Source organism: Lagopus leucura, unplaced genomic scaffold (genome assembly GCF_019238085.1).
Source record: "Lagopus leucura isolate 7727_CA_CO unplaced genomic scaffold, USGS_WTPT01 Super-Scaffold_100021, whole genome shotgun sequence".
Classification (NCBI taxonomy): domain Eukaryota; kingdom Metazoa; phylum Chordata; class Aves; order Galliformes; family Phasianidae; genus Lagopus; species Lagopus leucura.
In genome coordinates this window covers 3,954,703-3,967,705 of record NW_024962274.1, presented here as the reverse complement: position 1 = coordinate 3,967,705, position 13,003 = coordinate 3,954,703, and the positions used below count along the sequence as shown (strand labels likewise).

The 13,003-nt window shown below is 52.8% G+C and overlaps 1 protein-coding gene across 1 annotated transcript; it reads right to left on the bottom strand.

Annotated features, from left to right (window-relative positions):
* Positions 1–3,551: 3,551 nt before the first annotated feature.
* LOC122184020 (zinc finger protein ZIC 4-like) lies at positions 3,552–12,411 on the bottom strand. Its single transcript, XM_042878534.1, has 5 exons — positions 11,370–12,411; positions 6,748–7,080; positions 5,045–5,067; positions 4,009–4,362; positions 3,552–3,671 (listed from the first exon to the last, which is right to left on the bottom strand). The coding sequence occupies exons 1-5, from the start codon at positions 12,409–12,411 to the stop codon at positions 3,552–3,554; spliced, it is 1,872 nt and encodes a 623-aa protein (XP_042734468.1).
* Positions 12,412–13,003: the final 592 nt, after the last annotated feature.

The window sequence follows — 13,003 nt, the reverse complement described above, 5'->3', positions numbered from 1 at the left end:
GGCAGCAGTGAGGAGCCGATCTTCTGGGTGGCATTGACCTGAGAAGGGAAAGATTAAATAGCCGATTTTATTGGGCGTCCTGTTTATTTTTGTGAAAATCAAATCAAAAGAAAATAAAATAAAAGGTATTTCATCGTTGCCCAACGTGCTCCCAGCCGCGGCTGAGGAAGGAGCCCGATGCCCGGAGCCGCGGGTCCCAATCCTCTCCCATTCCTCGGACCGCTCAGAACACGATGAGGAACTGTGGAGGCTTTTGTATGCTGTTGCCATCATTAGGAACACCTTGATCTCTCGTGATATATTTTTTTCTTTTTCTTATGTGAAAGAGTTGTTTTTGCGGTGACTTTTGTCGTCGTCGTCGTCGTAGTCCCCCCCCCCGCCTTCTTCTCCTTCCCCAGAGTAATCGTAAAAAACTCTAAATCATCCACAAGAAAAATGGAGTCATTCTGTCAGTCAGCATTAAAAATCTGAGAGTTTTAACTAAAAGCTTTAATTGCTATTCTGGCCCTTTTATAACCATGGGAACGCCGTGCTCTGTTGGGATCTGTGCGATGTTACACATCCCTTTAGCAGACACTCCCTTGTTTGTTCACTCTTGCTTACTTTCATTTGTATCCCAGGAATATCCTTGCACCAGGCGACACGGGAAAAGACAAAGGGTATAAATAAACTAACATATGGCCCAGAGGTTTTAGCGAAGCTGGAGCCGCTTAGCAGTCATGTGGGCGATGCTGGGGAGCCGGCTTCTCTCCTTCCCCCGCGTAACCTCCGCGCTCCTCTTCCACCTTATCGCGATAAGCCACGCGCCTGTCGCAGCCGGCCTGGCCGGACCAGCTGGGCTTCCCTTTGGGCTGTAAAAATCGAGACAGCGAAGGGATGGGGAAGGATGAGTAAGCGTGTGTGCGTGTCTGTGCCCGTTAGTGTGTGTGTATGGAGACAGCTGGAAAATCCCATTTGGGGTGATGGTCCCCGGGCAGGGGCTCAGCCCCGGGTCACTGCGGGTCCGACCCCTCGGAAAGGAGAGGGGAGGGCCGGGCAGAACGCTGCATGTTCAGACATCGACAACGGGTTCTTGGCAATGTAAACCAGTTCAGGGCTTCTGTCCCAAACTGCTCAGTCCTATTCGGCGTGTCTGACAGCCCCTCCCGCCCCTCCGTTTCTCCCGATATCGTGGAGGAAATGGGCTTTGGTTACTGATTCATATTTCTAATCTTCCTTTCCTGAACATACAATGTGCTTTTGTTAAATGAATGGTCTTTAATTAATGCACTTGCACAATGCAGAGGCTTGCACGGGGATCGATGATAGGAAGCAACAGGGGATGGTTCCCTCCAAAATGGTTTGTCAGCATTGAGAAAGAAAAGGCAATGTCTTTAAAGGGCCACTAATAATGCCCACACGTCTCTCACCATGCTGTCTGAGGGGACATTCCTTCCCTTGTTGACAGTCAAGTGCAATAAGTACATGTCTTCGCTCAATCATTAGAGACCATAGAATTGTATTCTTTAATTAGCATGTACTGTTAGCCCCCCCTGCCTTTTTGTGCCTTTTTTTTTTTTTTTTTTTTGTCTTCTACACATCAGCAAAAATGTTTTCCTCTCTTTTTCTTTCATTCCTTTCTTCCTGTAATTCTTTACTTTCTTTCATTCTCTCCCTTTCTGTAGTCAAGCGCATTCTTAGTGACAATATTCGTGCCACCCAAAGCCAACTTTTTGTCATCTCCGTGTGTTAGTCAACTTCTTTCAAGTTTTCCATTGGGAAAAAAAAAAAAAAAGGTAAAGGCAGCGCGCATGCGCACTACACCGGCCGGGGTTGGGGCTGCTGTGCCCAGGGCTGCATTCACCCAAATGGCAAAGCTGGGCTCTGAGCAGCCCTGCCAAGGGGATTCTGAGCGAGCCGGGAGCTGCAGGGCGTCAAAATCAGTCGGTGCAATTCGTATGGCCCGGAAGGGTTATCTTCGTGCTACTTCACCTGATGAATTCATTTCCTCTCTTAGATATATACATACAAATACTCATCAAATGAAATAAGTGGCACTGTGTCAGGGCTCATTTTAGGGGGATATTTCCTCAAACAATGTTATCCCACGCCTTCCTGCCAAGAGAACACACACCGTGGGACAGAGGCAGGAGCAGCGGAGCTGGGGGGGCTCTGCCAGGAGCCCCGCGCCCATCCCCGGCGGTCGGGGACCTCCCGAGAGCGGAGCTGCCCGCCCGGAACCGCGGAGTGCGGGGCAGACAAGAAAGGGACGGGGCTCGTTGGGGAAAACTCAGGGCACTGGGATCTACATTTGCACGCTGCACTTCGGGCAATGTTTATAGAATTCATTGGAATCTCTTTCTCTGAAAAACGAAACAAAACAAAAAAAAACTATCCCCGAAATGAAGCCAAAGAGGTGCTTTGGTTTGGTTTTGTTCTTTTAATGCAAATGCCAACCTAAAACGATTAACATTAGGAGAGGATAAAGACCAACAAAAAAACACGCCTTATATCGTACACCACATTGACAGTACACCGCTTCGAGAAATCTTTTTCAACGAATATAAAACCAACAGAAGGACGAATTACAGCGCTCTGGGAGCGGCTCGGCATCGTCGGTACAAACACATATTTTTAAAAGTGCACATTTGTAAAAATAACCCTAGAATTGATACGTTTATAAATATTTATTGTAAAAAAAAAATCCAAATATTAAAAATAAATAGTATGTTCAAGCGCACAACAGAAAGTTCCTCCGTTACCAAACATGTGATGAAGGAAAAGACGGAATTTAAGAAGTCAGATACAGTATATCAACGTTGCAAATGTTTTTGCGAGCTACATTTTCAGAGGTGTTTTCTTCTCCGTACAGTTCACGAGGAGTGTGGTAGATTTCCCCATAAATATGATAAGAGCCAGAATCAATAATAACAGTAATATTAATAATAATAATACCCCCTCCGCCGCAGTTTGACTCGGTCTTTGATCAGGAAAAGTCCCATTAAAATTTTGGGGTTGCTTAGAACGGCGGAATTGGGCTCAGATCACTCTGTAGCAACTAAAACAGAAGTACACCGATGAGTTACAACTTCGAGGAATCCGCTTTACAAACAGAGCTTTGAACGATCTCCGATGGGAAACTCCTAAATAAATCTTGACCGGGGAATCGGTACGCACGGTGATGTTTATCAAATGAAGATACAAAAGGGATGCAGTTGGGCTATCTTTACACTTACGGACAATAAAACATGGGAGCATATGGAAGCCATCGCTTTGAATGCGTTAACCACTTCGATACATCGCAGTATATACACGCTTAATAGGTATTCGGACTGTTGAAATGATCAAAGACTTTCACTCTGATGTCTTTGCTGTTGCTTTCATTCTAGTGAAAGAACACGTTTGTTGGTCACATACTGGTGGCAACGAGACCCAACGTTTCTGCCTTCTCTCAGGAGCTGCATTCTGCGCAGCACATGTGGAGGAATAATTTATTAGACGGAAAAGTTCAGAGGATAAAATGCCAAAATGGACATCATTTCAACTTTAGAGCAGTAAGGTCATACAGACATCTACGGACATCTGTAGGCAGACAGTTTCACACAGACGCAGCCACGTAGATCCAGATGTATGTCTATACACAGGATTCGGTAGTTTGGTATTTTCCGCACCCTCTGGGCCCCCAAAGTTATCTTTAAAAGTTTAATTTTATCTCTTTAGAAACGGTTTAAAGCCAACGGGCAGGGTGAGTTTGACAGAGAGGAGAACAAATCGCTGACAAAGAACCTTTTACGTTTCATCAGCGTTGTTAGGACGACGAGCAGGAATTTCTCAGATAATAACTCCCACTTCAAAGATTTCTCAGCTCAATAGAAATTGGACCATCCTTTTTATTCAACCACAAGGGCTGGCACTAAAGACGACTCAACTGTTTGAATTTTTTTTTCACCGTGTTTATTTTTCCCCTATTCACCAGGGTACTTGGATAAAATAAACAACAAGACAATTACTGGAACATGGACTTCTAACTTTCCCGGGCCCATGGCCCAGCGCCCATGGCCCCGGCCGTGCGGGTGTCAAGTTCCCCGCCCCCGGGGGCTGCGGGGGGGTCCCTCGAGCCGAGCCCTGAGCGGAGCCGCGGGTCGCGGTGACATCCCCGGCGCAGCCCCTCCGTGGGGCGGTCGCCAGAGGGGTTCTTCCCCGTCCTACCGGGGGGATGGGGGTGAGGGGAGCGCGGGCAGAGCCCGGAGCTGCCCCTTTTGGGGGATGAGGGGAGCGGAGCCCGCTCGGGTCGAGGGTGAAGCCCGGCGGAGCCCAGCCCCGCAGAAGGGCCTTGGGTGGAAGAAGCATGTCCGTAGCGAGGGGCAGATTGAGTGTATTAAGCTAGCATGAAACCAAAGGTCAGTGCAAATGTATCTTAATAGACTGTCTCAAATGGAGTGTGCCTCCTTTGAAGGCCGCTTGCTATTGCTCTCCTCATTACCATAGCGATCCTAACGTGGCATGCTGATGCACCATAAAACTCACACTTTCAACCCCAAAATCAGGCCCTTTGAACAACCCGAGCTTGATTAGACCTTTCTCCTTTTCTTTTCCCCCTTAAAAACCATTTCCTTGCCTTTAGAAACTCGCCCTCAAATCCCAAACGCATTCTCTGATCCCGGCAGAAAGCAGAAACAAAAGTGAGCCGAGGCGGCGGTTCAGGCGGGCCTTTTCTTCCCGACATTCTTATCCATTTTTATTATGATCTGGAACAAGTGCCCCGTTCGCGTGGGTTTTGTTTACCGGAAATTAAATGAAAATGATTTAGTTGGCGTCAAACAAAAATATATACTTGTATACACAAGAAAAAGGGCCCGTTAGACGTAAATATTATGTCCTTAATGAAAAGACTGGACGGGCTCCAGACTTCGCCTTTCACTATTTAAGTATGACTTGCCTATTGCCATAGAAATCCTAACTTACCATGAAGATTCACCGTTGTGAAGAAATACTTCTTTGTGCGAGCTTTCTTTGATGTCTAAGGCATAAGATTCAGGCTTTCAGCTGCGTCTGTCTAGATTACCTTGAGAGCAACGGGGCAGACATCTGTAACAAGCAAATGAAAAATTAAAGGTGATTAGCCTGCACATCCAACACTTCTGGAAATAGAGAAATAAAGAACTAAACGGAGCCGGGGACAGGATGGACACAGCCTTCTGCCCGCAGCAGGCTCCGGTTCTGAGGTGTGACTTTGGGGCTGCGTGGCAGAAGGGAGCAGCGCCCAGCGTGAGCTCCGCACCCATTTCCCCCGGCCCAGCGGTGCATTCTCGCCCTGGCACACGGCGAGGAGCGAGGCATACAAACCCCAAAAGTTGCCAGGTTCGCGCTGGTGAAGTGGGGACGTGGTGCCTTGGGAACAGCATCGGGCTGCAGCAGGAGGGGCTGGGTTTGCCACTAACCGCCTATCTGTTTTCCTCTCGCTTTTATCTTGACATCTATAAACACACACGTGTGTATGTGCGCGTGTGTTTGCCGGACACAGCCGCAGCCACCTGGGCGGAGGGGGTGAACGGGGCACAGGGAAAGAGCTCACAGCAGCCCCTCCGCACCCAGCAAGCCGTGGGAAACCCTTCCAGCAGCCCGTGCTATTTATTTGCCTATAGTATCTGCTATTCTTAAACATCATTAAAGTAATTAAAACGGTACCATTCGGCAGTTTCAAGCTACCCCACTGGAGGCTTTTGTGTGCTTGTTTTGTTGTTTTTGTTGTTGTTGTTTTTGGTTTTTTTTTTTTTTTTCTTCCCTCCTCTTTCCTCCTTTATTTCGCCAAGAGGAGTGAGCCGTGTATGTTTGTGTAGGGTCTAGCTTGAAGCTCCGGGCCATGCCCCAGCCGCGCTGTGCGAGCACCGGCACCGGGAGCGCTCCGCAGGGCACAGCCGTACAGCAGCGGCCCCGGCCCCGTTCTGCCGGGGGGCACTGGGCCCCCACCCGCTGCGTGACGTCATTGGCGGCTCTGCCCTCAGCCCCCACAACCCCAACCAGACAGACCCCCCCGGGGGGGGGGGGGGGGGGGGGGGGGGGGAAGAGAGGAGGATTTGGGGGAGTCAGCGCCGAAGGAACGTGCAGCCCCACACCGCCTGGGCCGCCTGTGTTAGGCACTGGGGGAAATAGATAGCTGTATGTATTGTTACGTACTGCTGCAGGGAACGGTGGGAGATTCTTTACAGAAACGTCCATCGAGAGAGTTAATTAACGAAAGAATTTAATGGATTAATTATGTACAATTCGGTAACAAATGTTTATATACTTTTTTCTTTTTTTAAAAAACAGAACAACGCTCTCACAGAAAGTAGAGGACCAGCAGAACACTTCAGCACGAGACACTGTTGACAAGAGAAAACCTGTACAGCTGCGAATCTGTTGTGAAACCACTGTGGGTGGGGAGCGGGAAAGAGAAGGGAAGGGAAAGGGATAAAGGATAAAGGAAAGGGAAAAGAAAACGGCTGCTGCAACTCTGTGCGCTTATGGCCAGGCGGGAGCGAGGCGATCAGCGGGAGGTGCGCTCGGAGGAAGGAGGCAGCTTGGCCAGGCCGAGCGGGAGCAGCGGGGTCCGGCAGCACGGCTCTGCCTCCCCGGGGCCGAAGCCAAGGCCCGTCCCCTCCTCTCCGGCTGCCCGCGGCCGCGCTCCCGCTCCCGTCGCCCGCCGCGCTCCCTAGCAGCGGGGCCGGGGCTGGGCGGCGGGGCGCGGGGGCGGCGGGGCGGCGGGGGGCGCGGGGCGGCCCTGACACACGTACCATTCGCTCAGGTTGGCGGCGGGCGGCGCGGGCGCGGAGGGCTCGGCGTGGGAACACGAGGCGGGGGGGTCCCGGCCGGAGTCCGAGGAGGGGGACACCAAGGAGGGCGTGGAGGACTCGTAGCCGGAGCTGGGAGGAGGGGATTTGCAGTGCACTTTCATGTGTTTTCTCAGGGAGCTGGGGTGGGTGTAGGACTTGTCGCAGCCTCTCACTTTGCAGTTGTAGGGTTTGTCGCTGGTGTGGACGTGCGAGTGCTTCTTCCTGTCGCTGCTGTTGGCGAAGCGTCTGTCGCAGCCCTCGAATTCACATTTGAACGGCTTCTCCCCTGCGGGTGGCAAAGAGAGAGCACAGCCGTTAGCACGGGGGCCTCCGGGCAGCCCCCGCACCCCGACCCCGCTTTCATCCTCTTCGGCCCCGCAAGGCTCCCCCGGGGCCGCTCCTCTCGGGCCCCGCCAGCCCCGGCCCTTCCCCGCCACGCTCCCCTCATGCCCATCCGGCTCCGCAGCGGGAGCGCTCGGCCCGGGGCCGCTCTTCCCGCCCCTGCCCTCAGTGTCAACGTGGGGTTTTGTGCGCCAGACAAAGCCCCCAGATAAGGAAAACTTCGATGCGATGTGCTCGTTCCGGGTAAACAATGCGCGCTGTCCCTGAGGACCCCGGTGTCCTGCAGAAAGAGCGGGCAGTGATTTATCTCTGGGAGCGTTTTTACGTTAAATACATTTCTCACACTCCCGGAGGTGCACGTGGAAATATTATTCGTCACCTCACCAGATCACATCTCGTGCACTCCTTTCTCACACTGATTACGATCCCGCGGAAGAACCGCGTCCCCCCTCCCTTCCCCGCTCCCCAGTTGCTGACACAGTAGGGCAAAGCACAAAATCTTTCTAAAAGACATCGATGGTGTGGGCGAAACGAGAGGGATTCAGCAGGAGAAAGAGTAGGCCGGGGCACTGCTCTGTCTGGGGCAGCATTCTCTTTTCATTTGAACCTACTCAGTCATGGAAGGAATCGCAATCGGGATTAATTTGTCGGGTAATATGATAAGTGACGTTAAGCAGAATTGAAATATAATTGTGATGCCAAAGTCACGCATAAGTTGGGATGGTGCAGACCGTGCACGGTACACGATACACAGGCAGCTTTCCAGGAAACGTGCCACGGAGAGCTTCGGGCTGAAATGACGACTGCGTTATTGTCACTGACAATGGCACACTGCAAACCCAGCTTGGCAAGGAACGCTCAGGTTCTGCAGCAGCCGGGTGGGGAAAAAAAAAAAAAAGAAAAGCCAACTCATCCCCTTAAGCAAAAAAAGTATCGGGGCGAGGGAGACACCACGAGATGTGCAGCCGAACCCTAATCGTCAAGTACAAACAAAGCCCCTGTACTCCCATCATGGCGTGTGTGGCGGAAGGGACCCGGCACATTTGTAAAAGCTCTGGGCTTCTGGTTTTTAATTTGTTGGCGGTTTTTATCCCCTCGCGGATCGTCACGATCGAATTTCGGAGGGGCGCAGCCCACCTCGCGCTGGCTGTGAGCACGAGCACATAAAGGAAAGCATTCCAAATATTTCACATGAATGCACTTTATGCAAGGTGGGTGGGAAAAGGCTCACGGCTCCGCGCTTCGAGCGTGTCCTTTCCTCCGGAATACCCACTGACGGTCTCCGCTAACATTTGCACAGAGGATTGGTAAACACCTGGCATCGGGGAGAAGGGGGAGAGGTTAAAAATAAGGTCTCGAAGAAATTAATGCGGGTCCGTAACCAAATGCTGTCTGTATACAGCAGCGCATATGCACGCACACATATAATCTAATTACAGCTTCACGTAAGGCAACAATTTGACCTTCAGCATCTACGTTGAGACAACAAATCAAGGATATTAGTGTAGTACAAGCAAGCAGTAAGTTAGGAGGCCCCAGGGAAAGCCATCCTCATAAGCGCTTCGGTTGTGCAACGTGAGTTACAATCAGGTAAAGGCGGCTGCGGCGCGTTCTGCTTCCTCCGGAGTTGCAAAACGTTAAACTTCGCTTAACCCCGTGAGAGAGGCGCCGAGCAGCCCTCGTGCAGTCAGAGAGCAGCGGGGAGAGGGCAGCGCTTCCGCAGCCGCCCGGGTTGCATTCTCGGAACGCCTCGGTAAAGAGGAGCCGGCCGAGCTGTATTCCTCTCTTGAGAGAGGGTTTTCTTACGTGGGAACCCCACCCGCAGGGAAGAGGACACGGTGCGGTCCTCCCAGGGCGGCCCGGGTACAGAGGTGCGGCGATGCGGACGCTCAGAGAGTTCTCCGGGCGACGGAAAAGCGCAGGACCCAACCCGCCATGTTACCCCCCCCACTTGTAGCTGCGCAAAACCGTCCTCTGCTCGGAAATTGTGGCATAATCCCCCGTCTCCGGGAGTGGATTAAGGTATTTACCAACTTCTCCGGGGGGCGGGGGGCCGGAGGCGGCGGCCTCGGGCTGCGGGCGGGGAACGGGGGCGGCGGGCAGCGCCCCACGGCCCGCAGAGGGCCCCGGGAGGCAGCGCCGGGAGCCGGCCCGGCCCCCCCACCCCCACCCCGGGCTCACGGGAACCTCGGGCCTGGGGAGCAGAGCCCCGGCAGAGAGCCCTCCCCGGCCCCGCAGAGAGCGGCGGTCATTAATATTTGAGGAGGCAATAATTTTCCTGTTGAATCTAGAACTGTCTTCATGAATAATTTGTAGCGAGTTCTATGAGGGTTTCAGAAACATTTCGCTTTTGACAACTTCTGGGTGTTTAATAGAAACGGTGGAACCATAAAGGCCCCGCAGGAGTTTTCACAATACAGCAATTAATCACCGGGAACGTTAAAGTGAAAAGTACAGACGCGCGGAATTATGTTTAATAAACGCACGGCTCCGATAGCGGCTCTGCCCTGAACCTGCCTCGCCGATGTAGGTCACTTTCCCCAAGAACTTAACCATTTTCTGCTTCAGAGACTTCAAACAGTGAGGCCGTTAAAGAGCAGTAAAAGTTTGTTTACTTAAGAAAAACGCCGTCATTAAGGGATGAGCTCCGCCGGGCGAAGGCTGTACCTGTTCAGATCCGGCCGCAAGCTGCGTGACCCGGGGCCGCTCCTTTCTTCTCGCAAAGCGGCCGAGAACGAAGAGAGGAACCCAGCTCCTCTTTGCCCCCCCACCTCCCACCCCCTCCCAGATGAGCTACTCACAGAGCGATGGAAAAATAATTAGGTGACGAGTGATGCTCGCTGTAAAACCTCCGCGCTATGTTTAGGCGATACGATACGAAATTAGGATAGATGTCATGCATATTACAGCACGTCGGGTTGTATCGTAAAAACGCGGCTCCTAGAAGGTCGGGCCGCAGCGAGCGTGGGGGGAAGGGGACTTTTAGGAACTGGAGGGCGAAAAAAATCGTTTGGCTGTAAGCAGATCTTACAATAGGATTATGGAGTTTCCCTCGCAGTGCATAAGGCAGTACAGGAGGGGGTGGGGGTGGAAAACCCGACACTGGAACAGATTAAATGTTCCAAAAAGGGTTTATTTCTTATCGTCCTTAGGAAAAAAAAAAAAAAGAAAAAAAGAAAAGAAAAAAAAAGAAAAAAAGGAAAAAAGAGAGAGAAAAAAAAAAAAAAAAGAGGGGAAAAAAGGGGGAAAAAAATCACAACCCAACTCCACAGACTACAAACACCGGCTGCTAAACTAATTAATACAACTTCACAAGCTGCTCCTGAAAGTGTGAAAACTTTCTACGTGTCATTTCATTAATTATAAATGCTTTCCTGGCCGGAAGAGTTCAAAGGCAGTTTTGAGAGATCGTCCAGCGAGTGACTTTATTTCTGTTAGCCAGAACCAACAGACGCTCCCGACACATGTCCCAATTTCGCTTCACAGATCTGCAAATGACATCTCAAGCCGTACAGGCCGAAACAATACAGGGGGTTCTTCTCTTTTTTCCCTCCCGAGATTCAGAACTTGCAGCTCCCCGTATCTGCGAGCGCACAGAGTCCGTGGATGGCAATGCTCATGAAATATGTCAGTGTTATTCAGATCAAACATTTGAAACTCCCTCTGCCCAAAACAAAACTGTTGAACGAAAAGGTCGCAGCTGTGTTATTCTCACAACGTTCGACCAGCAGCATCTCAGCGACATCGCTCAAAACTGACCAGACAAGTTGTAAGTCCTATTGTTCACTTTTAATTTGGGAGCTTGCACAATGATTTCATTTTTTTTCCCCAACTACATTAAACTGCCAACAGGAAAGGAAAAAAAAAAAAAAAAGAAAAGAAAAGAAAGAAAGAAAGAAAAGAAAGAAATCCATGCCCGTGTGAAGCAGCAGCAATAGCTCTACCACTCGGTATGGTCACAGCTCTCCCCGCACAAACCTCACAGCCACAAAACCAGAAAAAAAAAAAAAAAAACGTGGACGAGAATGCCGAGATTTGTTCTCGCTCACCTTTTTTTCCCCCCATCTTCTCCCCCTCCCTCCAAGCGGTACAGAAGCAAACAAATTCGAGAATTTATTTTCTGGAAGGACTTGGCGTGCATTCAACAACAACGCAAAGGACACATTCAAAAGAAAATAAAGCAAAACAGTACGCTGAATAATACAGAGAGTAAAGAGAGCTTTCCATACTGACCTGTGTGAGTTCTTTTGTGTATTTTGAGATTCTCTGATCTGGCAAACACTTTGCCACAGCCTGGGAAAGGGCAGGGGAAAGGTTTTTCACCTGTGTGGACTCGGATGTGATTTACGAGTTTGTATTTGGCCTTGAAAGGTTTCCCTTCTCGCGGGCACTCTTCCCAGAAACATATGTGATTGGACTGCTCGGGTCCTCCAACGTGCTCCACGGTGACATGAGTCACCAGCTCGTGCATCGTGCTGAAAGTTTTCGAGCATAATTTTTTGGGAGTCTGCTCCAACTCAATCCACTTACAGATGAGTTCCTGTTTGATGGGCTGCCGCATGTAGCGGAAGAAGGCCCCCGGGCCGTGGTGCGGAGCCAGGTTCACGTTCAGGTTCATGCCACCGTAGCTATGAAGCGAAGAAGCAGCAAAAGGCTCTGTCCTGGAGGCTGGCACTGGAGTGAAATGTTCAGCTTTGGCGTACATTTCTCCAGGTAACCCCAGCCTTATCTGTCCGTTTAGATGGCCACCTGGAGCTGCACGGGGCGGCTGCTCATGGAGTCCAGCGAACAGCGCGGGATTCCCGGCTTCCGAGGGGCGGTGGTGCCCGCGGTGTCCGGGGCAGCTACCTGTTGTCGAGACAAACAGTCCGTGGTGAGATCGGGCAGCGGGGTGCTGCTCGCTCAGCCCGGGCATGGCCGAGTCCCTGACCGCAGCTGTATGGGACACGGGGCAGGGGACCGCCGCCGGGCCGAACGCTTCTGTGTGACCGGAGAGCGGCTGGGCCGAGCCCGCCGGGCGCGGGCGGTGGGGCTGAGGGGCAGGGCCGAGCTTTAGGGATGCGAGGTGATGCTGAGGAGGAAGATGAGGATGGTGGCGGTGCCCCATGTGTTGGTGCGGCCCGCCGAGGCGGGACCCGGCGGCGGGGGGGTGCGCGGCGAGGCCCGGGCAGCGTGGCACGGACTGCGGGGGGTGGCGGAGATGGGGACGTAGAGATCCCCCCGGGTCAACGAATCTCAGCGCCGCGTTCCGCCCGCAAAGAGCAGCGGGGTCCATCACTGGGATCCCCGGAGCACCCACACTCTTTAGCTGTTAACGCTAAAAAGCCATCTGACAGCGGAGGGGAGAGGGAGACGGTGGGGGACGGGGGGGAATAAAGAAAAAGCAAAGAAAAAGCGAGGGGGGTGAAGGGGGAGGAAAACTTTTTTTTTTTCTTTCTCCCCCCAAAAGTTTCCCGTCCCGCTTGCTCCGGCGGCGGGGCGCACGGTGTCAGCGGGTGGGCTGCGCGGGGGTGGCGGGGGCTCGCTTTTGGCGGCGGCTGAGGCCGGGGAGGTCCCCTCACGGCCCGGCCTCCGCGGGCCCCCGCAGACCCGCGCCGCGCGGCCGCGGGACGGGACCGCGCCGCCTCCGGGCTGCCGCGCACGGCCCCGCGGCCAAACAATCGCCCTGTTCTCCCATTGGCCGCCGCCGTCGTGGCGTCACCGCTGACAGGTCCCGCCGCCGAACCGAGGGTTATCGCTCGGCGCGGGCGGGGGGCTGCGGGGAGCCGCGTACTGCGCATGCGCTGCCGCCGGCTGCCCCCGGCCCGCCGCCCTCCCGCAGCCCCGCCGGGGGCCGGGGCCGTGACAGGAGCGTGCCCCCGGTCCCG